The sequence below is a fragment of the Theropithecus gelada genome, chromosome 15 (genome assembly GCF_003255815.1).
Source record: "Theropithecus gelada isolate Dixy chromosome 15, Tgel_1.0, whole genome shotgun sequence".
In the NCBI taxonomy this organism is placed as follows: domain Eukaryota; kingdom Metazoa; phylum Chordata; class Mammalia; order Primates; family Cercopithecidae; genus Theropithecus; species Theropithecus gelada.
This window is the reverse complement of record NC_037683.1, coordinates 65,835,106-65,861,920: the sequence shown is the minus strand read 5'-3', so window position 1 is coordinate 65,861,920 and position 26,815 is coordinate 65,835,106. Positions and strand designations below refer to the sequence as shown.

Genomic DNA, 26,815 nt, shown 5'->3' with positions numbered 1-26,815 from the left:
ACCCCAGTTACTCGGGAGACTGAAGTGAGAGAATCACTTGAACCCAGGTGGCATAGGTTGCAGTGAGCCAAGATTGCATCATTGCACTCCAGCCTGGGTGACAGAGCGAGACTCTGTCTAAAAAAAAAAAAAAGAAAAGAAAAAAGTCATCAGAAAGCAGGCTAAGGATATGAATAGACAATTCTCAAAAGATATACAAATAGCCAATAAGCAGATGGAAAATGCTCGACATCACTAAGATGGGGGAAATGTAAATCAATATCACAATGCCATACCGCCTCACTCCTGCAAGAATGGCCATAATCAAAACAATAAAAAATAATAGATGTTGACATGGATGCAGTGAAAAGGGAACACTTTACACTGTTTGTGGGAATGTAAACTAGTACAACCACTATGGAAAACAGTGTGGAGATTCATTAAAGAACTAAAAGTAAATCTGTGGTTTGATCCAGCAATCTCACTACTAGGTATCTACTCAGAGGAAAATAAGTCATTGTACAAAAAAGATACTTGCACACGCATGTTTATAGCAGCACAATTTGCAGTTGCAAAAATTGCAAACCAGCTCACATGCCTATCAATCAACAAGTGGATAAAGAAAATTGGTATCTAAATACCATGGAATACTACTCAGCCACAAAAAGGAACAAAATAATGGCATTTGTAGCAGCCTGGATGGAATTGGAGACCATTATTCTAAGTGAAGTAACTCAGGAATGGAAAACCAAACATGGTATATTCTCACTCATATGTGGGAGCTAAGCTATGATGATGCAAAGGCGTAAGAATGATACATTGTACTTTGGGGACTCGGGAAAGAGTGAGGGGTGATGAGGGATAAAAGACTACACATTTGGTACAGTGATGGGTGATGGGTGCACCAAAATTTCGGAAATCACCACTAAAATATTTGTTCATATAACCAAACACCACCTGTTCCTCCAAAACCTATTGAAATAAAAAAAAAATTGCCTTCTGTACTGTATAATGTGAACTATATTGTAATAACATTTCTTTTTATAGCATAAATTATTTAGTGCTCTTACTGTAATTCATTGAGAGTCAGCAGTTAGGAACTTAGACCATATGACTTTTGCTTCTTAAAAATTTAGAAGAATGCATTGCAGAATTATATTGTCATTTAGTATCACCCTTCAGATCAGTGTCTACACAAATATTTCTGTGACAAACTAAAAAACCTTGTTTGTTTGTTTATCTATTTATTTATTACTTTTTTGAGACAGAGTCTTGCTTTGTTGCCCTCTCGAGTTCAAGCGATTCTCCTGCCCCCGCCTCCTGAGTAGCTTCACATTATACAGTACAGAAGGGATTACAGGCACGTGCCACTATGCCTGGCTAATTTTTTGTATTTTTAGTAGAGACAGAGTTTCACTGTGTTAGCCAGGATGATCTCGATCTTCTGACCTTGTGGTCCACCCGCCTCAGCCTCCCAAAGTGCTGGGATTACAGGCGTGAGCCACTGTGACCGGCCTATTTATTAAAATTTAATTACAATTGATTTTTGCTTTTAAAGGCTCTTTATCTGTCAAAAAAATTATTTTGTATCCTGAAATTTTCTGAAATAATGAACTTTTATATTGTTTATTTAAAAACAAGAACCTTTGACATATCATAAGTAACATTAGTTTCTCTTGGTATTCTTGTGTTTAGCATTGTTGCAGTAGCTATGGACATAAAAAGAAATATAATTTAACAAACATGTAAAAAATACCCATGTATGCTAGGCTAGCACAGTGAAGATAAAAAGAGTTCATTAAGATGAAAAAAGGCACAGATAAATAATTGCAAGATAGTTGGAGAAACAGGGAATACATATATATATTAGGTGTTGAAATGATGTATTATATTGAATATTATAGACAAAATAAATTTTACTGTTCTTTCATTCAACAGTGGCCTATTTAATTCATATAGTACTTTAGTAAATTCCTTTAACTCAGTGTTCTGTATTATATGTTGATTGCCATATAAAGCTACTTAATTCTTTTTCATCCATTATTTATTTAAGGAATATGATCATTAACAAAAGGACTGTGTATTTTCATTATACTTTGTCTTTTGTCTGTGGGACTGTCACAGAGTATGTTTATAATGAGTGGTGTATAGAATTAAACTTATATTGCCTTATATTTATATTCCTAGAAGTTGATGCATCAATAACTGATAGAAATAAATTTTACCTGGAGGATATTATGCTTTTATTCACTTTATTTCCAATTTATGTATAACTCCTAAGCAAGATCATTTTCAAATTCTGACTGCTACATAGATTTCAAAATTTGTCTTTAAACATTAAGGAATAAAATAAGTAGAATGAAGCTCAAATTTTAGAACAATGTCTCCATGAGACAGTTCTTTATGCCGTAGGAAACCATTGGTTGATAACCTTCTCAGTCAGTGTTGCTCTTCAGTGTTGAATTGTATGTATTCTTATAAGGATAAAACATTTTTAAGTTGGTAAGACTAGCTAAATTTGCTTTTTGTGCTTATGATGTAAAGAGAAGATTTAAATTAACACCAACAGCAGAGGCTGTTAAAAATGTAGAATGTTATACTATGAATTTAAATAATCTTTCTGTGCTTGTCATTTTACATGGATAGTATCATAAGACAAGTAATTACAGATTAAGACCTACCTAGCAAAGGGAAAACTAAATTACACGACTTTATTAAGGCATAAATAAACCTGTTAACCATTATCTGGAACACCAATTAGTAGAAAGAGCACTGACAATTTTATTTATCAACATTAAACACAATTATTAATTGCAGACCTGATGAATCTAGCAGTGAGCAGGCCATGTTGGATATGCTGGAACCTTAAGTCCATTATATGAGAAGGATGATTACCAAAATCCTGTGGGGAAATAAGTAATTGTAGTTGTAAAATTTTAATTGCCTTGGAATAAGGCAAATTATATTTTCTTGTCTGAGAATATAAATAGTATGGCATGAAGGTAACAAGCTTCGGTAGTTGTAAATAGAAAATGGATTTATGTTAGGTTTTAAAACAAAGAAAAGAGTGATGAATTTTTATTCATCACTATTCCATGTGAATGGCATACTGTAAATACATGCAGATTTTTTTTTTTTTGGATGTATTCTTTAGTAGGTGAGCTATTCTCTGAATTCCTTTTTTTCATAGTGAAAATAATGTGGGAAGGAACTTTTTGAATGAATTACTACAGGTGAATGGGAATTATATAATTAAAAAATATTTTCATTATGTGATCAGCAGTGTTGTGAAACGAACAAGAGACAATTCACATTTTTGTGCCTTTTTTTTTCTTTTTCTTCGAAGATCCAAATTCCAGAATTTGTGGACATTTACTCATAGGTGCAGCCAAGAATTCTTTTGCAAAACTCATGGATAAAATTAGTCTGGTAATGGAATGTATACCTCTGCACAGTAGCAGGAGTATTACATATGTAGAAAAAGATTCCCTGGTTCAGAGGCTGGCCCATGGACTTCATAAAGTAAACACACTGGCCCTGAAATTTGGTTTGCGTGGCCATGTGCCCATTATGGTATGTATACACTTTCATTTAGTAGTAACCTAAGAACTTGTAGGTATAATTTTGAATTAGCCTAATTTGTAGTTTAAATTATTAGTTGTACATGAATGTATCTGGATTTTCTTTATAGTTCATGTAAAATTTTAATATGGTAAATAAAAGTACTTCCAAATAAATGTCCAAAATATCAAAATACAAAAATCATGGGCCAGGTGCGGTGGCTGATGCCTGTAATCCCAGTACTTTGGGAGGCCAAGGTGGGTGGATCACCTGAGGTCAGGAGTTCAAGACCAGCCTGGCCAACATGGTGAAACCCCTTCTCTACCAAAAATACAAAAATGAGCAGGGGGTGGTGGTGTGTGCCTTGTGCCTCTAATCTCAGCTACTCGGGAGACTGAGGAACGAGAATCGCTTGAACTTGGGAGGTGGAGGTTGTAGTGAGACAAGATTCTGCCACTGCACTTCAGCCTGGCCTACAGAGTGAGACTGTCTTACCAAATAAAAAAAGAAAATGAGGCATTCCATTAGTGCTAAATTTACTGTTTTCTATAAATGCACTGCAACAGAATTGTGTGAGACCTAAACAGCTGTCAATTTCATTTTTAGCTATCTAGATTATTTCTTTTCTTCAGATGTTCATTTTTCATAAGTCAAATTGTTGGTGACATAAACAATAAAGTTTTCACCTCTACGTTTCTGTAATAACTGGCATTGGTTTTTGGATGATCTGAGTTACATTTAATTTAGTAAAATGGTCATTGCTATTGTTAGTAAATCTGTAGTTACTGTTTATGAAATTGCTCTTGTTTAACAACAGAAGAGCACAGCGTCGTTGCAGAAGCAAATATTTGGATTTACACAAAGACTGCATGCTGCAGAAGTGGAGCGCCGCTCACTACGCTTGGAGGTCACAGAATTCAAACGAAGTGTGAATGAAATGAAAAAGGAGCTTGACAAAGCCCAGGGTCTGCAAATGCAATTAAATGAATTTAAGCAATCTGTAAGTATATATCATTTAGGAAACTATTGCTTTGGTGATATCTATTTCTTTATCTCTATATCCTTTTTCCTTAACTTACGTTTGTTTTGTCAAATAATTCAAAACCCTATTAATAACATTTCTTTTTCTTCAGAAAACTTCCCTTCTAAAATGCCTCTAATTGCTGATGTTGGTGGCAGGCGAGGGAGTGGGGAGAGAGATTTCCTCTCTTCTTTTTTTTTTTGAGACGGAGTCTCACTATGTTGCCCAGGCTGGAGTGCAGTGGCGCTATCTCAGCTCACTGCAAGCTCTGCCTCCCGGGTTTAAGTGATTCTCCTGCCTCAGCCTCCCAAGCAGCTGGGATTACAGGTGGCTGCCACCACGCCTGGCTGATTTTTGTATTTTTAGTAGAGATGGAGTTTCTCCATGTTGGCCAGGGAGGTCTCGAACTCCTGACCTCAGCTGATCCACCCACGTTGGCCTCCCAAAGTGCTGGAATTACAGGTGTGAGCTACCGTGCCTGGCCTCTTCCCTTCTTACATTGAATATTTTAAGTAAATTAGACTAGTATGAAATCAAATTGCTTTTCCAAAGAAATGTTCAGTTTATCTATATGTCCATCAATGACATATATGTATTATTTTAAAAAGCAGAAAATAGCTGAAAAAGCAAGGCCGTATGCCAAATACCATTAGATCAAGAACAAAATGTCTAAGTATGTGAAGCACAATATAATGCAGACATCTACATATTCTGTTTGCAGTTGGGATACTTACTAACATTGCTGTTTTTAATGTGGATATGGGAACATAGAGTTAAAAGATTACCCTGAAACTTCAAGACTGTATACAACTTAAAACAACTACTGTAACTTCAGTTTAAATGTGCTTTTAAGTTTATCTTTTGGTTAATTTGGAATTTACAGTTTTAACATTTGCTGTAACAGAGGCAGCAGCAGGTATAGTAGTTTAGTTATCAATCCTATGATAATGTAATTGTGCTAGTGTTAATTATTATTTCAAGTAGATACACCTTCTAAGGGCAAAGAGTTCCTATGAATTAGGCAGGTCAAGGAATCATGAAATACTCTTAAGCCATAGGTTTCTTTTCAGTAAATGTCTCAAGACACCATAATTTTTCCTTCTCTTAGTTTTTTGCTCAGAGAAGGAGAATTTATGAGCTGAGCTGCTTCAACTTTTTTTTCTAATTATAAAAGTTGTAGAGGACAACCATAAGTAAAAATACAAGAAAGTATTAAGAAGGAAGTTTAGACTGGGTATGATGGCTTATTTCTATTATAATCCCAGTGCTTTGGGAGACCAAGGTGGGAAGGTTACTGGAGGCCAGGAATTCAAGAGATAGTGAGACCCCATCTCTACAAAAAAATATAGAATATTTATTTTAAAAAAGAGGAAAGTTAAAATCATTTTCATCTTACCACCCAGAATCAATCACTGCTGAAATGTGGATGCATTTTGTTCTCCACATTTCTTATGTATATATGTGCCTATGCATGCCTTTATGCACAATTGTAGTTTGGAATAATTTTGTAATACAGTTTGTATCCTGACATGTAAATATATGTATACATGTATGCACTTAAAGTACTGTAATCATTTTCCTTTGTCATTTATTATTAATTTCATTTCAGTTAAGTGAATACTACTATGTCATGTGGATGTATCAAAATTTGAGTATTTCCGTTTTCAGAGACATGTGATTTTTTCCATTTTTTGCCATTTTACTTAAATAATAAAGAGATGTTTATACTTTCAAAAACGAATTCTTTTGAAGTGTGTCTCTCCTTCCATTTGATTTGCTTCTGTATCATATAAACAGCTAAATTTGGGATATTGAGGTAGTCTACCAAAATGGACACAGTCATTTATGCAATTTGAGATTTAGAATATAGTCAACTGTATTTATATTTATATATAAATATATGTAATTATATATAATGGCTTTTGTAAAAATTGGAAAATTCATTACATATGTTGCTCTCTGGAATATGTATGAAGAATTCTAAATATTCTACACAATTTGATTTCCTAGTCCATAGTTAGGTATTAAGAAAATGAGTTTGCATCTTATCTTTGGTTAGTTTAGAAGTAGTCAGGACTTAATTTCTAGAATCTAGAGAGAAGGTTAGAGTTTGAGGGAAGGTTGGTGGAAGGTGACAGAATCCTCTTGTAAGGGCTTTTTTTGAATAACTGGCTTGCAGTAATTAGGAGTGTGTTTGAGGAAGTGCTTAGTGTGAATTGCTTCCTTTGAAGTGTAGGCATAAAAATAGGATAATAATTGAGGGAAGAGGTACTTAATTTTTACTTTATTTTGCCTTATTTTATTTTTTGAGATGGAGTCTCGCTCTGTCGCCTAGGCCGACAGAGATTGCAGTGGTGCGATCTCAGCTCACTGTAGCCTCCGCCTCCCAGGTTCAAGGAATTCTCCTGCCTCATCAGGAGTTGGCATTACAGGTGCCCACCACCATGCCCAGCTAATTTTTTGTATTTTTAGTAGAGATGGGGTTTCAACATGTTGGCCAGGCTGGTCTCATACTCCTGACCTCAGGTTATCTCCCCGCCTCAGCCTGCCAAAGTGCTGGGATTACAGACGTGAACCATACCCGGCCAGTACTTAATTTTTAGATATTGTCCTACAATTATAAGTTATGAAGTATGTGACAGTTTCTAACATTTAGTGATCATATTGACCATGTATCAGACACTGACCCTAAGCACGTTACAGGCATTGACTCATTTGGTCCTTATAATTATCTCACATACTATTATATTATTATAATATATAATATTATTGTTTCTAATTTACGGATGAGGATTTTGGAGCATGTAGAAACTAAGTAACTTGCCTGAAGTCGTATAGTTATTAATGGAAATGACAGAATTTGAACTTAGTTCATGTGGCTCTAAAACTCATGCTTTTATCCACTTCATGATAGTGGTTAATGTTGATACCTAGGTGTGTTAATAAAGGGTTGTTTTATTAAAAACATAAAAAATGAAAAAAAGATGCTATTTTCCTCTAAGAAAATTGGAGAGAGTGCCTGCAACCATTTGTCTCTCACTGATTTCAGACAAAGTATATTGGAGAGAATAAAATAGCTTCTTTATAGTTGGTCTAAAATTATAAAGGGAAACATCCTGCTCACCAAAAGCCATTTAGTACCTTAATGGTTTTAGAATACTATGTCCATCTACTGACAGTTGTTTCTTAACAGCTAACTTCCCCAGTCTCATGATCTTTGTTTGTTTATTAGCTTCTTACACTTGCTTTCACACACCATCTCTTTCTTATTCTGCATTGCTATGCTTGCTTGATTTTATTTACTTTACAGAGGAATAAACAGAATTGAGCCAGTCTCTGGGAGGGATGGATGGACAAGGAAGAGGCTAAAATTACCTGGGTTTTTAGGTAAAGAGGAAATTTTGGAGGATTGTGAAGGGAACATACATTCTGTTAAACAGGGAAGTCCTGCAAAGTGGTGGGGATGTTGATGGAAAGATCTTATTCACTTGATGGTCAAGTGAATTGAAAAGGACAGAATGGTCTCATGGCAAGGAGTGGTAATTTAAAACAACACAATACATTAAAGATAGAAGAGGTACAAAAATATATGCTCACAAGACCCAGCGCATAGAGGGATGTTAATAAATAGAAATAGAACTGGAGTGCTGAGAGGAGACTGTTAGATTTGATGTTTTGAAAGCTGAGGGTTTGGTTGTAATAGCACAATGTGGAGAGTTCGGCAGCTGTTTAACAGGGAGTAAAAAGTTGAATGTTCTGTACAATCCTAGCACTATAAAAGTATCAGTGACATATTAGATATACCTTTTACTAGGTGACTCTTTGAAAATGAGGCAACTTTCCTCTGTGCCTTGTGATCATTCTCATTAGTTTATATTAACTTAGGTAAATCATCAGACATCTGTTTTTATGCTACACTATTGGCTTTTGAAATTTCTTCAGTGTTGAGAAATGCACTCTTAAATTGTTGAGAAATGCACCCTTAAAAAGAGAAATAAGAGTTTTAAAAGACAGTTGCTTCATGGAAGTGGCAGGCAAGGTACCTGCTGCCAAAATAAAACTGAGTGCTTGTGTATTATAATATAGAAGGACCCATGTAATTGATTTATCCTAAAACTTAGTTTCAGCAAAAGTCTTTCTCTTTATATGAACGGCATGCTTGCTGTTGTTGGCCCACGAGGAAACTGTGACTATGCACATTTCTATTTTTGTCTTATTTGTCAGAAAAATAAAAGACAAAGTCTATATTCAGTTACAATAATTACTAGATGCTTAGAATCAAAAGGATGTTTTTCCTGCTTTTTCCTCCCAAATTTTTTGAAATTTCAAATCAACCTGCTTTATATTTGCGGCGAATGATATTAATGCACCTCAAATCCTTTTTTACAATGGGAAAGTTAGAAATTTTAAATAGATACATGTATACCTTGTGTATTTAAGTGGCCTGAATGGTTCCCTTGAGTTTTCCATATATATTTCTCAGTTATCTACCTTTTGTGAAACCTTCCTCTTTTTTACACTTCACTATGTCTCTGTTGTTTGTCGTATCTAAGTTTCATTTGTTTAAATGTTTTGAACAGGAGATAATATAAACTTGTCTCGTCCTGGATTCTACATCCCTATCTAGAACTGTCAGTTATTCCAGAGCAGAGTACTGTGCCCTCCAAAGCAGGCACTATATTGTAAAAACCATGTTGTGTATTATGGCGTGGATTTTGTTGGCAGATGTTTATATATGAATATTCTTTCATACAACAAATATTGAACACTCACTGAGTGCCAGGCACTCTTCTCGGTTGGATGAAAAGCTAAATGAAGTCCCTGCTTTGTGGAGCTACACCTTTATATGTGTGGTTGGTGGCAGGGTGTGGACAGGCAATAAAAAAAGTGAGGTGAATTTAGATAATGACAGTGGCTGTGAAGAAAATAAAACAAAATGGTATAAAAGTGTGAGTGGGAGTTGGAGAGGTGTAGACATGTAAGACCTGCCTAGGAGAAGACATTTGACTGGGGAGACCTGAATAATAACATACACTGAACACAAACTTTTAGGTGATCAGTTAAAAGCCAAGGAAGTTGTTAAAGGTTTTAATTCCCACAATCATAATCTTTATAAAAAGTGTTTATGTATGAAAACTTAAACTGAGCATCATGGATTTATTTGGAATTTCAAATGAGTTTTCTAAGATTTTATTTGACTGAAAATGAAAACTATGTATGGCTATTGTGCTTCAAAAATCACAGTAGTATTTTTATCTTGACTTATGCAATTAAGAAAAGCTAATTGTATTTTTTTAATGTATCAAATGCCTAGAAATGTTTGTATTATATTCCTTTAGTTTTGAAGACGAAATAATAACAATGCAGTTAGCTTTATAACTGATTCTCCCCCCTCCCACTTTTTACAGAAATTGATCACCCATGAGAAGTTTGAAAGTGCATGTGAAGAACTAAATAATGCATTACTTCGGGAACAGCAGGCACAAATGCTATTGAATGAACAGGCACAACAACTACAGGAATTGAATTATAGACTTGAATTGCACTCCAGTGAGGAAGCTGACAAAAACCAAACTCTTGGAGAAGCTGTTAAGGTAAGAGAATAAAGGGATATTTGCATAAAGGAATATTTTATCTATGCGTGGATCTTAGAGGGAGTTATGATATCTCCTAAATAGGAATAGATCCCAAGATGTGAAATTTTATTCTATGAAGATAGAATGAAACATGGTTCTAAGACCTCAGTTACAAGCCTGCATTCACATGTATTGAGAAGGTAAAAGTAGGCTTTACTTGTTAGTTGAAAACAAAGTGAAGATCTTTTCCAGTAATAATAACAATTATTATTAACAGTAAAATTAACAGTAAATGTTTTGTTTCTTTTATCTTCCTTATTTCTTCCTCTCTTTAGAGTTTTCCTTTTCTTGTTTTGTACCCAATGGACTTTGGAAACTCCACACATCTTTTGGATTCTCCACACATCTTTTGGATTCTGGAAGGTTTTGGTCTGGGTCTGATTCTTATATAAGTACATATTTGGGGAGGAGGGAGGTTTAGTTAGAAAGAGTTCTGTCTGTCATATATTTGTGGTAAAGGTATTTCAAAGGAAAAAGAGAAGCTATCATTTAAAAGTTGAGAAAATTTCATTAATGGATTTAGGACTATAGTACTTTCTGGAAATGTTGCCTACAAAGTATAATAGAATTCTGGTTTTTGATTATAAAACTTGTGGATTTATCACTAGTGAGATTATATACGTTGGAATGGAACTAAATCCAGGGAAAACAACAGCGATATAGCCTCTATATAGGATATCATACTTAATACAATTAATCAACTCAGTGTTGGTATTAACTTATACAAATATATCTATTTTTTCTGATATTATGATCAATGATAAAATAGCCAAAATTTATTGTTAACTTCCTGTTTTTCAGGCACTATGCTAACTACTTTAAAACACTTCTGTACTCATCACACAAACTGTATGGGATTATTCCTGTTTTATAGATGAGAAAACAGATGCAGAGAGGTGACATAACTTACACATTTCTTAGTAAGTAATGGATCTAGGGAGTCAGATTTCCATCCATCTTCCTAACCACCACATCATATGTTCCAGCGTCCATTTGCCAGGCTTGGTGTTACTGTCACTACATGAGTTATTCATTTTAAACTACCTCTGTGAGGTAGGTACTATTGTTATGATTTTGATATATTTTTGTTTGTTTGTTTAAATTTAGAGACTTCAATAAACTTGCCCAGGGTATCCTGTAAATGTTGAAACTGGGATTTAGTTTTCAGAAAAATTAGAAAAATTTGAAATCTAAAGCAAGAAAGTACACATGAATTTAAAGAGGAAAATATAGATGTCCTTTAAGAAGAGGAAAAAATGACCAGGATGGTATTAGTATTTTAGAGTATATTTTTCCAAATATATGTATTAAATTGAACAATTTGAAATTGCTGTTTTTACAAGTGAAAACTAGACAAATGCCAGCAATTTCAAGTGGCTCAACCTAATACATATTATTTTTCTTACATAAATGAGAACATACTTATATACTGTTTTGAAACTTACTTGTATTACTTAGTAATAGATTGTGAGCATTCTTGCTTACCAACTGATATGACTGTGAATTTTTTTTTCACTTTTTTTTACACAAGTAATAAATATTTATTGTGGAAAAATAAGAAAATATAGATGAAGAAAAATTAAAATAATCTCAAATCATATCACCTGATATATCCAGCATCAACATTTTGATATATATATTCCAGACTTTATGTTTTACAAATATAGAAATATAACTGAATATAGGTTAATAAAAATACAATCATACTATTATACATATTGTTTTTTACTTACTTTCTTCAAACACCATGTCAAGGATTTCTTTCTATGCTAGTAAGTATAGTGGTATTTGTCAGGCCTTTGAGCCGAAGCTCAGCCATTGTAACCCTGTGACCTGCACACATACATCCAGATGGCCTGTAGGAGCCAAGAATTCTGGAGCAGCCAAAAAACCACAAAAGAAGTGAAACAGCCAGTTCCTGCCTTAACTGCTAACCCACCTTACGACATTCCACCATTATGACTTGTTCCTGCCCTACCCTAACTGATCAATCATGACGTTCTTCTCCAGGACAATGGATCTCATGATCTCGCCACCATGCACCTTGTGACCCCCTCCGCTGCTGACAACAGATAACCACCTCTAACTGTAACTTTCCACTGCCTACCTGAGTCCTACAAAGCTGCTGCTCTCCTATCTCCCTTCGCTGACTCTCTTTTCAGACTCAAATCACTTGCACCCAAGTGAATAAACAGACTTGTTGCTTACACAAAGCCTGTTTAGGTGGTCTTCTATATGGACACGTGTGACAGTATCATCAGTTCATGGCTGGTTGAATTCTTTTGGATGTATATTTTTTCTTTTTCTTTTTAACTGACAAATAATTGCATACATTTAGGGTATATTTTGATGTTTTGCTATATGTACGCATTGTGGAATGTTCAAATCAGGCTAACATTCATCTTTTCACATACTTATCATTTCTTTGTGGTGAGAACATCTAATATCCACTTTTTGTTTTTTTTTTTTTTTTTTTACCATTTTGAGATATACATTATTATTATTAAGTATACTTACCTTGCTGTACAATAGATCACCAAAATTTATTCTTCTTGTCTAGCTGAAACTTTGTACCCTTTGATTAACATTTGACCATCCCCACTCGTGACTTCTAGTAATCACTTCAATGTACTGTACGTAATTTATTAACCTAATTTGATATTATAGATTTGGATTTATCCCAGTTTCTTCCTCCTCCTTCGCCTCCAACTCTTCTTCTTCCTTCTCTCACTCCTTTCCCTCCTCTTCTTCCTTTTTTCTCTTCCACTTCTCCGCCTCCTTTTGCTATTATAAGTAAGTATTAAGATGAACAACCTGGTATCTAAATGTTATGCAAATATCTGTGATTATTTCATCAGGATGAATTCCTAGATGAGGAATTACTAGGTCAGAAACCACATACATTCAAATAATGTACATATTATCAATTGGCCTACAGCAAGTCTCTACTGATTACATTCTCTCCTAAGATATATGAGAATTGCACCTTTGGCCCTACCTGGCTGTTACTATTTAAAACATTTTTGACAATTTGATAGATATGTCCTTGTTACTTTAATTTGTATTTCTTTTATTATTAGTTGAGTTGAAAACTTTTATAAGTATATTGGTCATTAAACAACATTTTTATGCTTCATGTTCTATTAATAGATAATGTAATGAACCGTGCTTTGGAAATGCATCTGTGTGATATTGAAGTCTTTTTCTCTGTTGCAGTTTGTGTTTAGCTATAATATCTTCCAGCAGATAAAGAGATGTTCATGTTAATTTTTTTAAATTGCCAGTAGCTTAAATATTGTTGTCAGGAGTGGAGAATTGTTTAATTACTATCTCTTAATTAGAACTAGCAGGCGGTAATGTGAAAATGCTCTCTTGTGGGAGGCAACATGGTTCAATGGAAAAAGCACTGGCCTTGGAACAAGTATTCCTGAATTCAAATCCCAGCTCTGTTGCTTGGGCAAATTACTTAACCTTCTGAGCCTCAGTTTCCTCTGCTGCAGAAATAAGGATAATGATACTTAAGTTATAGGATGTTTATGAGAATGAATTAAGATTCTATTTGAAAAGCAAGTGTATGCTTGTTAAATATTCTGTTGTGTTTTCAGTAATGCTTTAAAAAATAGTTTTTTAAAATATGTTGTGTGCATAACTTCTTTTACAAAACAAAGTATATTGTTTCTTTTTAAAAACGAAGATCATGAATAGAAGATGTGGATACAGAAGAAAAAACAAATTATCTGTGATTTATAATCTGAAAGCAATCACTTAACATTTTGGGAATTTTGTTTTAAATCATATCTTTTTTTTTTTTTTTTTTTTTTTTTTAAAAAGACAGGGCCTCACTCTGTTGCACAGGCCACGACCTCCCAGGCTTAAGTAATTCTCCTGCCTCACCCTACCAAGAAGCTGGGTCTACAGGCACATGCCACCACACCCAGCTAATTAAAAAAATTTTTTTTGTAGAGATGGAAACTCCCTGTGTTGCCCAGTCCTGGTCTCAAACTCCTGGGTTCAAGCGATCCCCTTGTCTTGGCCTCCCAAAATGCTGGGATTACAGGTGTGAGCCACTGTGCCCAGCCTAAATCATTCCTTTATATGTAATAGTTTTTATAAATAATACTTTAGACTGGATCCTCAGAATGGCCTTTTGTTTTAATACAGCTAAATCTTGGATTAGACATTCCCTGCAATAAATGCAGTGCATTAAGGAGTAAAGGAAATCTCCAAGGACAAAAATAAACGACAATATTTTCAAACGTCAGTATGTGGAAATCAAAGTTAACACTGAGTAGATGCTAGGTTTGTCCTGGAGGCAAATACAGGTTGAGCATCCCTAATTTGAAAATCCAAAATCCAAAATGCTCTAAAATCAAACTTTTTGAGCACTGACATGACACTCAAAGTAAATGCTCATTGGAGCATTTTGGATTTCAGGTTATCAGATTTGGGATGTTCAACCAGTAAGTATATAAATAATGCAAACATTCCAAAATGCAAAAATATTCAAAATCTAAAATACTTCTGGTCCTGAGCATTTTACATAAGGGATGCTCAACCTATACCAATATTCATCCTGGAAATAGGAGACTAAGCTTTGGGTTCCACCTGCAGATAGGAGCTTGAACCTAAAGCTCCCACATTAAGAAATTGCTTAATAACCTGAAAGGGATAATCAGTAGTATTCCATTGTTCTAGGCAAAAGCTAAGGCAAAAGTCTATCTGGATAAACGCTTGCCTAATCTAGTTCCTTCAGAAGCCCCCAAAGAGTAAGATCAACGAAGTAACTGACACATGAATAGATGGACATATATTAATCTTTTTTGTTTGTTTGTTTGAGACAGAGTCTCACTCTCTTCCCAGGCTGGAGTGCAGTGGCTGGATCTCAGCTCACTGCAAGCTCTACCTTCCAGGTTCAAGTGATTCTTCTGCTGCAGCCTCCCAAGTAGCTTGGACTACAGGTGTGCGCCACACCTGGCTAATTTTGTATTTTTAGTAGAGACGGTGTTTCACCATATTGGCCAGGATGGTCTCGATCTCCTGACCTCGTGATCCGCCTGCCTTGGCCTCCCAAAGTGCTGGGATTACAGGCGTGACAGATAATATTAATCTTACATGCAGCCGCATTGCTAAACTCTCTTGTCATTTCTAGTGCTTTATCTATACTGTCTAGGGCATAGACAGTAATATTAATCTGATAGTGATAGTTTTGTTTTTTGTTTTCAAACCTTATCCTTTTAGGTTTTTTTTTTTTTTGTTTTGTTTTTTTTCTGCTGCTTACTGGCTAGGATAAAGTGTTGGGTGGAGGTAGAGGTGGTAGGCATCCTTATCTTGTTTCCAGTCTTAAAGACAATCTTTCTAAGATTTCTTCATTAAGAGGAAATTTGATGTAGGTTTTTAGTTGATAATCCTTGTTGGGTTAGGGAATTTATCTTCCTATATTATGCATAATTTAAAAATCATGGACCGGGCACAGTGGCTCACTTCTGTAATCCCAGCACTTTGGGAGGCTGAGGTGGGCAGATCACCTGAGGTCAGGAGTTCAAAACCAGCCTGGCCAACGTGGTGAAACCCCATCTCTATTAAAATACAAAAATTAGGCGTGGTGGCGGGCACCTGTAATCCCAGCTACTCGGGAGACTGAGGCAGGAAAATCACTTGAACCCGGGAGGCAGAGGTTGCAGTGAGCTAAGATGGTGCCATTGCACTCCAGCTGGGTGACAGAGTGAGACTGTGTCCCCCGACCCTACTCCCCCCCCCAAAAAAAATCATGAATGGATGTTAGATATTATGAAATACATTTTATGCATCTATTTAGATAATCATATGACTTTTCTCACTTATTCTGTTGGCATGTTGTATTATATCAGGTAATAGCAAACTGTGATTTGTGTTTGTACAGCCTGTGAGCTAAGAGTGGTTTTTACATTTTTAAGGGAGTATAAAAAATAAAACCACAGAACAACATGTGATACAGATGGCATGTGGTACACAAAGCCTAAAATATTTCGTATCAGAGGTTTGCTGATGCCTGGGTTATATTTTAGTATTCTAATGTTAAACCAGCCTTGTATTCCTGAAATAAACCCAATGTAGCTGTAATGATTTTTTAAAAATACATTGCTGCACCCAATTTCTTAATTTTTCACTTGGGACTTTTCGATCTATAGTCTTAATTGGAATTGTCTTGTAATTTATCTTTCTCCTACTGTCATTATCACTTTCTTGAAATCAGGATTTTGCTGACATGAAAGGACTTCTCTTCCTACTCCAAACACAGGAAGCGGTGTCTTAGTGCATTTTGTGCTACTGTGACAGAATAGCACAGATGGAGTAATTAAATAACAGTAGAAATCTATTTCTCAAGGTTCTGGAGGCTGGCACCAATATCAAGGTACTGGCATCTGGTGAGGACCTTCTTTATCTGTCATGCTATGGCAGAAGGCAGAAGGGCAAGAGAGTGCTTGCACACTCTAGGGGAAGGAAGTAGGGAAGGGGGCCAAACCCATCATTTTATAAGAAACCCTATTTCATGGGTTAATTTATAACTAACTCACTCCCACAATAACTGTATTAATTCATTTATGATGGCAGAGCCCTGATGACCTAATCACCTCTTAAAGGTCTCACCTCTCAGCGCTGTTGCATTGGAGATTAAGATTTTAACACATGAACTTCGGCAAACACATTCAAACCCTAGCAAGTGGAAACTAGAAAAAATATAACAAATGCATTTTGGGTTATAGCCAAGCTTAAAGAGAGCAAAATATTCAAGTTCTAGAAATAAAGAGGACCAAAACAGCAAATGATGAGGACTCAACACCAGATGATGAGAAGGAGCTGAAGTCTAATTAGCTCATTGGAGTGTGCAAACCTAGCGGGAGGCCAGAGTTGATAATAATTACATTAGGGAAATCTAGGCTTTAAGCCTCAGAGAATAGGAAAGATCCACCTATGTAAAACTAGGCATCTGGAAGGGCTGCCCTACTGTGAAATGTGGATGAGAAAATCTCTGCCTAGCAGCTGCATGAGAATTTGACATCTACTCAGGGCTGTGGGTAGGAAAAGTTACTAAGGAAACTGGAACACAGGCCTGTGCTACACATAAATACAGAGTCTTAGTTTACACCTTCATGATCCAAGCACTGTTTAGTTGAGATTTAATCTTTAAAATAGTACAGTCCAGTCACCAGTGTGACCTTGTAGAAGGGAACGTGAAAATGTTCAGTAGGGATGTTTCTGCATTTCAAAGAATACACTCAAGACTGTTATGAAAAATTCAATATTTGATAATAGGATTCAATATTACTAATCACGCAAAAATGAATTGCACATCAATTGAGAATATTTACACTTTAGGTGGTAGAAATACTAGAAGCATTGAAATCAGCTGAACGGATACCTTAAGGGTTTTTTTGAGCTTTCTAAGAGATAAGGTATGAATAGAAGTTATAAGATAAGACATGAAAATACAGTCATGGAGATTATTAACTCAGTGAACATTGAGTAGATGTTGATGAAATATATTAGCAAATTGGAAGAAAGCTGAGGAAATAATACATAATGTTCTCCAGAGGGACAAAATGATGGATAATAAGAAATTAAGAGGAAAGAAAAAGAGAATGAAATATTTAATTAAAGAATGAAAGTAGAGTACCATAAGCACCTATAAACATAGTAATGAGAGGACAGAATAACTAAGACAAGAGAAAGTCTTTAAAGTTATGGGAGTAAAAGGATTACTTAGAGAAGAATAGCAGTTAGATCCTAAGGGTAATGACTTAATTCAAAATAACTTCATTGAGGTATAATTCTAACAATATGTACACTTTAAATATATAGAGCTCAGTGCCTTTTGACAAATGTATACCACTACAGCAGTCTGAGCTCCCTCCTCAGCCCTGGGGTTGGGGAGGCGGAGTGCAAGGTGGGCCAAGTCAGACCTGGCAAGTATGTCCTCAGGCAATGGGCACATTTGTGGAGTGCACAGTGGTTTGAGCTCCCTCCTCAGCCCTGGGGTTGGGGAGGAGCATTGACAGGGTGCAAGATGGGCCAAAGGAAACCTGGCAAGTACAGCCTACAGCCTATAGGGGAGCCTACAGATTCCATATAGCAGTCTCAAACATCAGTGCTAAGGGAGAAACCAGTGGGTGACCAGCAAGCATCCAGAGGTGTGCTGAGGTTGTATAGTAAGTGTGAGTTTTTAAGAAACTGCCAAAGTCTTTTTCAGAATTGGCTGCGTGATTTTACATTTCCATCAGCAGTGTATGAAAGTTCCATTTGCTTCACATCCTGGTGAATACTTGGCACTGTTTATCTGTTGTAATGGGTGTATATGGTATGGTTTTTGCATTTAATTTGCATTTACCTGATGATTAATTATGTTAATTATCTTTTAGTGTACTTATTCATATATGTTCTTTGTAAAATATCTGTTCAAACCATTTGATATTTGATTGATTGATTGATTTTTTTGAGACAAGGTCTCCCTTTGTCACCCAAGCTGGAGTGCAGTGGCGCTATCATGGCTCGCTGCAACTTTTGCCTCCTGGGCTCAACTAATCCTCCCATCTCAGCTTCTCAAGTAGCTAGGACTACAGGCGCATGCCACCATGCCAGCTAGTGTTTGTCGTTTTTGTAGAGACGGAGTTTCTCTCTGTTGCCCAGGCTGGTCTCAAACTCCTGGGCTCAAGCAATCCACCTGCCTCAGCCTCCCAAAGTGCCGGGAATATAGGCATGAGCCACTGTGCTTGGCCAACATTTAATATTTTAAACTTTGCGTTGTTTGTTTTATTCAATTGTAAAAATTCTTTCTATATTCTATATATAGATTCTTTTTTCAGATACATATTAATAATATTTTCTTTCATTCTTTGGTTTGCTTTTTCGTTTTCTTAACCGTATCTTTCAAATAAGAGTTTTACATTTTGGTGAAATATCCGTATTCTAACTTTTATTGTTGTAGTTGATGCTTTTTCTGTTTCATCTAAAAAATGTTTGCTACTATGATGTGAAAAAGATTTTACCTTTTTGACAATTATATGAGTTAATTTTTATACATGGTGTGGTGTAAGGGTTAAAGTTTATTTTTTTCCAAATAAATCTTAAATTGTTCCTGTGCTATTTAAAAAATATGATCCTTTTTCTATTGAATTACCTTGGCCCCTGTATTAAATCCTCTGTGTGTGTATATGTGTGTGTTTGTTTCTTTATTACTGGACTCTGTTTCTGTTTCATTGATCTATATGTCTTCCTTTATGTTAATTCTACAGTGTTTTAATTGCTTTATCTTTATAGGATGCCTTGGAATTCATATTTTTAAGGTGCTGTAAGTCCTTTAACTTTGCTCTTTTTTTGAAACTGTATTTGCTATTTAGATCCATTGAATTTCCGTACAAGTTTTAGAATCAGATTGTCATTTTCTTGTAAGACATTAAGTTTATTGATACAGGCTTTATAATACTCCATTATTATATTTTTAATTCTTGTCGGATCTGTTGTGATAATTCCTCTTTCAGTCCTCATACTGGTAATTCGTATTTTCTCTTTAGTTAGGAGTTTATTAATTTTGTTGTTCATTTTAAAAAAATAAGCTTTGGCTTTGCTAACTTATTCTATTTTTTATAATATTCTGTTATTTTTATTATTTCCTTTTTTTTTTTTAGTTTTTAAAATTTTACTTTAAGTTCTGGGATACATGTGCAGAACATGCACGTTTGTTACATCGGTATACATTTGCCATGGTGGTTTGCTGTACTTAACAATCTGTCACATTTTAGGTTACTTTAGCCCTTCTTTTTCTAGTTAAGGGATTAGCCTATTAGATCAGGAATCAGCAAAATGTGACCCACAGGTCAAATGTAGCCCACTGTCCATATATAAAGTTTTATTGAAATGCTACTATGCCCGTTTATTAAAATATTGTCTGTGGCTGCTTTCTTACTACAGTGGTAGTTTTAAGTAGTTGCAACAGTGACCATGTGGCTCACAATGCCTGAAATATTTACTATGTAGTTTTTACAGGTATTGAATATTTTTTAGAACTTTATAAAGTCTCTGCTATTGGCTTATTAGGTATTTCTCTTTTTTATTTTTAGGGGCTGCTGTAGTGTTTATATCTCTTTCACGTATCACAGTCTATTTAAAAATAATATACTACTTTATGTATAATACAAAAATCTTACAGCACTGTACTTCCATTTCTTCTCTTTCATTCTCTTTGTGTTGTTGTCCTAGATTTCAATTTTACATGTATTATAAACTCCATACTATATTGTTATCATTTCAACTTTTAATAGAAAATTAGATTTTAAAGAAATTGAAAAATAAGAAAACAATTATCTTTCATCATTGCCCATATATATACCATTTTGATGCACATTTCCTTTATAAAGACCCTTGTTTCCATCTAGTGTGATTTTCCTTCTGCTTGAGGAACTCCCTTTAACATTTCTTGTGATACTTGTCTTTATTTTTGAAAGGTGTTCAGTATAGATGTCTATGTTGACAGTTTCTTTTAGCACTTTAAATATGTTGTTCCCTTTTCTTCTGGTTTGCATTGTTTCTGACAAGAAATATGTGTTGATTTTACTTTTGTTTGTCTGTGTGTAATGTGCCTTTTTTTCCCCTCAGGTTTTGTAAAGGTTTTCTTTACAAATTTTAATTTTTAATGTTTGTGGGAACATAATAGGGTATATATATATTTATGGGGTACATGAGATATTTTTATACAAACCTTCAATGTGTAATAATCATATCATGGTAAATGGAGTATCCATCCCTGCAACCATTTATCCTTTGTGTTGCAAACAATCCAGTTATACTCTTTTAGTTATTTTTAAATGTATAATTAAATTATTACTGACTGTAGCCACCTGTTGTGCCATCAAATACTAGGTCTTATTCAGTCTTTCTGTCTGTTTTTTTGTACCCATTAACCATCCCGACCTTCCCACACATCCCCACTACTCTTCTCTGCCTCTGGTAGCCATCCTTCTACTATCTATCTCCATGAGTTCAATTGTTTGGATTTTTAGCTCCTCCAAATAAGTGAGAACATGCAATGTTTGTCTTTCTGTGCCTGGCTTATTTCACTCAACATAATGACCTCCAGTTCCATCTTTGTTGTTGCAAATTACAAGATCTTATTATTTTTTATGGCTGTATAATACTCTATTGTGTATAAGTACCACGTTTTCTTTATCTGTTGATGGCCACTTAGGTTGCTTCCAAATCTTGGCTATTGTGAACAGAGCTGCGACAAATGTGGGAGTGCAGATATCTCTTTAATACACCGATTTCCCTTCTTTTGGGCATATACCCAGCAATGGGATTGCTGGATCATATGGTAGCTCTATTTTTAGTTTTTTGAGGTGCCTCCAAACTGTTCTCCATAGTGGTTGTACTAATTTACATTCCCACCAACAACGTACAAGGGTTCCTTTTTTTCCCTTGTACATCCATTTGTTACTCCCTGTCTTTTGGATAAAAGCCATTTTAACTGGAGTAAGATGATACCTCATTGCAGTTTTGATTTGCATTTCTCTGATGATCAGTGATTTTGAGCACCTTTTCAAATTTGTTTGCTATTTGTATGTCTTCTTTTAAAAAGTGACAATTTACATCTTTTGCCCATTTTAAAATCAGATTATTAAATTTTTTTCCTGTAGAGTTGTTTGAGTTCCTTGTATTTTCTGGTTATTAATCCCTTGTCAGATGGGTAGTTTACAAATATTTTCTCCCTTTCAGTGGGTTGTGTCTTCACTTTGTTGATTGTTTCTTTTGCTGTGCGGAAGCTTTTTAACTTGATGTGGTCCCATTTGTCTATTTTTTCTTTGGTTATCTGTGCTTGTGGGATATTACTTAAGAATTTTTTGCCCAAACCAATTTCCTAGAGAGTTTCCCCAGTGTTTTCTTGTAGTAGTTTTATTTTTTTTATTTTTATTTTTTTAAATTTATTTATTATTATTATACTGTAAGTTGTAGGGTACATGTGCATACCGTGCAGGTTTGTTACATATGTATACTTGTGCCTTGTTGGTGTCCTGCACCCATCAACTCATCATTTACATCAGGTATAACTCCCAATGCAATCCCTCCCCCCTCCCCCCTCCCCATGATAGGCCCCGGTGTGTGATGTTCCCCTTCCCGAGTCCAAGTGATCTCATTGTTCAGTTCCCACCTATGAGTGAGAACATGCGGTGTTTGGTTTTCTGTTCTTGTGATAGTTTGCTAAGAATGATGGATTCCAGCTGCATCCATGTCCCTACAAAGGACACAAACTCATCCTTTTTTATGGCTGCATAGTATCCATGGTGTATATGTGCCACATTTTCTTAATCCAGTCTGTCACTGATGGACATTTGGGTTGATTCCAAGTCTTTGCTATTGTGAATAGTGCTGCAATAAACATACGTGTGCATGTGTCTTTATAGCAGCATAATTTATAATCCTTTGGGTATATCCCCAGTAATGGGATGGCTGGGTCATATGGTACATCTAGTTCTAGATCCTTGAGGAATCGCCATACTGTTTTCCATAATGGTTGAACTAGTTTACAATCCCACCAACAGTGTAAAAGTGTTCCTATTTCTCCACATCCTCTCCAGCACCTGTTGTTTCCTGACTTTTTAATGATCGCCATTCTAACTGGTGTGAGATGGTATCTCATTGTGGTTTTGATTTGCATTTCTCTGATGGCCAGTGATGATGAGCATTTTTTCATGTGTCTGTTGGCTGTATGAATGTCTTCTTTTGAGAACTGTCTGTTCATATCCTTTGCCCACTTTTTGATGGGGTTGTTTGTTTTTTTCTTGTAAATTTGTTTGAGTTCTTTGTAGGTTCTGGATATTAGCCCTTTGTCAGATGAGTAGATTGCAAAAATGTTCTCCCATTCTGTAGGTTGCCTGTTCACTCTGATGGTAGTTTCTTTTGCTGTGCAGACCTAGGAATCCAACTTACAAGGGATGTAAAGGACCTCTTCAAGGAGAACTACAAACCACTGCTCAGTGAAATAAAAGAGGACACAAACAAATGGAAGAACATACCATGCTCATGGATAGGAAGAATCAATATCGTGAAAATGGCCATACTGCCCAAGGTAATTTATAGATTCAATGCCATCCCCATCAAGCTACCAATGAGTTTCTTCACAGAATTGGAAAAAACTGCTCTAAAGTTCATATGGAACCCAAAAAGAGCCCGCATCTCCAAGACAATCCTAAGTCAAAAGAACAAAGCTGGAGGCATCACGCTACCTGACTTCAAACTATACTACAAGCCTACAGTAACCAAAACAGCATGGTACTGGTACCAAAACAGAGATATAGACCAATGGAACAGAACAGAGTCCTCAGAAATAATACCACACATCTACAGCCATCTGATCTTTGACAAACCTGAGAGAAACAAGAAACGGGGAAAGGATTCCCTATTTAATAAATGGTGCTGGGAAAATTGGCTAGCCATAAGTAGAAAGCTGAAACTGGATCCTTTCCTTACTCCTTATACCAAAATTAATTCAAGATGGATTAGAGACTTAAATGTTAGACCTAATACCATAAAAATCCTAGAGGAAAACCTAGGTAGTACCATTCAGGACATAGGCATGGGCAAAGACTTCATGTCTAAAACACCAAAAGCAATGGCAGCAAAAGCCAAAATTGACAAATGGGATCTCTTGTAGTAGTTTTATAGTTGGAGGTGTTAGATTTAAGTCTTTAATCCATTGTGGTTTTATTTTTGTATATGACAAGAGATAAGGTTCTAGTTTCATTCTTCTGCATATGGATATTCAGTTTTCCCAACACCATTTATTGAAGAAATTATCTGTTCCCAAGTTTATGTTCTTAGCACCTTTGTTGAAAGTGAATTCACTGTAGGTGTGTGGATTTGTTTCCGGGCTCTGTATTCATTCCATTGGTCTATGTGTCTGTTTTTATGCCAGTACCATGCTGTTTTGGTTGCTGTAAATGCGGTAGTATAATATGAGGACAGGTAATAGGATTCCTCCAGTTTTGTTCTTTTTGCTCAGGATAGGTTTGGCTATTCTGGGTCTTTTGTGGTTCCATGTAAATTTTAGGATTATTTTTTCTATTTGCATAAAGAATGTTATTGGTATTTTTATAGGGATTGCATTGGATTTGTAAATTCCTTTGGGTAGTATGGATATTTTAACAATATTAATTCTTTTAATCCATGAACATGGAATATCTTTCCTTTTTTGTTTTGCACCCTTTTCCATTCTTTCCATCATTGTTTTATAGTTTTCATTGTGGAGATCATTAACTTATTTGGTTAAGTTAATTCCTAGGCATTTTATTTTATTTTATTTTATTTTATTTGTGGCTATGATAAATGGGATTACTTTTTTATTTTTTTTTCAGATTGTTTACTTTTGGCATATGGAAATGCTACTGAATTTTGAATGCTGATTTTGTATCCTGCAGCTTTAGTGAATTTGTTTATCGGTTCTAATAGTTTTTTGGTGGAGTTCCTAGGTTTTTCCAAATATAAGATAATATAATCTGCAAACAAAGATAATTTGACTTTTTCCTTTCTAATTTGGAGGCCCTTTATTTCTTTCTCTTGTTTGATTGCTCGAACTAGGACTTCCAGTACTGTGTCATGTAACAGTGGTGAAAGTAGGCATCCTTGCCATGTTCAGATCTTAGAGGAAAGGGTTTCAGTTTTTTCCTTATTCAGTATGATACTAGCTGTGGGTCTATCATATATGGCTTTTATTATGTTGATGTATGTTCCTTATATCCCCATTTTTTGAGGGTTTTTTAAAATCTTGAAGGGATGTTGAATTTTATCAAATGCTTCTTTCAGCATCAATTGAAATGATTATATGGTTTTTGTCCTTAATTCTGTTTATATGGTGTATCACATTTATTTGCATGTGTTGAACCATCCTCGTATCCCTGGGATAAATCCCACTTGGTCATGTTGAATGATCTTTTTAAATGTTGAATTTGGTTTGCTAATATTCTGTTGAGGATTTTTGCCTCAATATTCATAATAAATATTGGTCTGCAGTTTTCTTTTTTTGATGTGTCTTTGTCTGATTTTGGTAAGGTTTCCTTTTTATTACTGGTTTCTGGAAGTTTGATTATGACAAATGTTGGTGTGGTTTCTTTGTGTTTTTCCTACTGGAGGTTCATTGAACTTTATTTGTTTTATTTTTAAATTTTAATTAATTTTTTATTTTCAACTTTTAAGTTTAGGGGTACATGTACACAATGTGCAGATTTGTTACCTACGTAAATGTGTGCCATGGTGGTTTGCTGTACAGATCATCCTATCACCCAGGTATTAAGCCCTGCCTCCATTAGCTGTCCTTCCTGATCCTCTCCCTCCTCCCAACCTGCACCCTCTGATAGATCACAGTATGTATTGTTCCCCACTGAGTGACCATGTATTCTTGTTTAGCTCCCACTTAAAAGTGAGAACATGTAGTATTTGGTTTTCTGTTCCTGTATTAGTTTGCTAAGGATAATGGCCTCCAGCTCCTTCCATGTCCCTGCAAAGGATGTGATCCCATTCCTTTTTTTGGCTGCATGGTATATTCCATGGTATATATGTTTGACATTTTCTTTATCCAGTCTGTCACTGATGGGCATTTGGGTTGATTCCATGTCTTTGCTATTGTAAATAGTGCTGCAGTGAACATATGCATGCATGTGCCTTTATAATGGAACAATTTATATTCCTTTGGGTATATACCCAGTAATGAGACTGCTAGGTTAAATGGTATTTCTTGTTCTCGGTCTTTGAGGAATCGCCATACTGTCTTCCACATGGTCAAACTAATTTACACTCCCACCAACAGTATAAAAATGTTCCTTTTTCTCAACAACCTTACCAGCATTGGTTGTTTTTTGAGTTTTTAGTAATAGCCACTCTGACTGGTATGAGATGGTATCTCATTGTTGTTTTGATTTGCGTTTCTCTAACGATCAGTGATGTTGAGCTTTTTTTCATATGTTTGTTTGCCTCATGAATGCCTTCTTTTGAGAAGTGTCTGTTCATGTCCTTTGCCCACGTTTTAACAGGGTTGTTTGTTTGTTTGTTTTGTAAATTTAAGTTCCTTATAAATGCTGGATATTAGACCTTTGTCAGATGCATAGAATTGCAAAAATTTCTCCCATTCTTAGGTTGTCTGTTTACTCCATCGATCGTTTCTTTTGCTGTGCAGAAGCTCTTTAGTTTGGTTAGATCCCATTTGTTAATTTTGCTTTTGTTGCAGTTGCGTTGCAAAAATTGCTTTTTGTTGTGAAATCTTTGCCTGTGCTTATGTCCTGAATGGTATTGCCTAGTTTTCTTTTTTCTGTCTTTTTTTTGTTTTGTTTTGTTTTGTTTTTTAATAGTTTTGGTTTTTATATTTAAGTCTTTAATCCATCTTGAGTTGATTTTTGTATATGGTATAAGAGGTCCAGTTTCAGTTTTCTGCATATGGCTAGCCAGTTCTCCCAGCACCGTTTATTAAATAGGGAATCCTTTCCCCATTGCTTGTTTTTGTCAGGTTTGTCAAAGATCAGATGGTTGTAAATGTGTAATCTTATTTTTGGCTTCTTTATTCTGTTCCATTGCTCTATGTGTCTGTTCTTGTACCAGTACC

At 35.3% G+C, this 26,815-nt stretch overlaps 1 protein-coding gene across 2 annotated transcripts in view; it reads left to right on the top strand.

The window, feature by feature from the left end:
- The window catches only part of CCDC171 (coiled-coil domain containing 171), a 398,142-nt gene that overhangs the window by 197,102 nt on the left and 174,225 nt on the right, over positions 1 to 26,815 (top strand). For both annotated transcript variants that reach the window (XM_025359528.1, XM_025359526.1), the window contains 3 exons: positions 3,326 to 3,552; positions 4,358 to 4,540; positions 9,970 to 10,155. In XM_025359528.1, the coding sequence (XP_025215313.1) occupies positions 3,326 to 3,552; positions 4,358 to 4,540; positions 9,970 to 10,155 (596 nt within the window). The remainder of the gene's footprint in view (positions 1 to 3,325; positions 3,553 to 4,357; positions 4,541 to 9,969; positions 10,156 to 26,815) is intronic.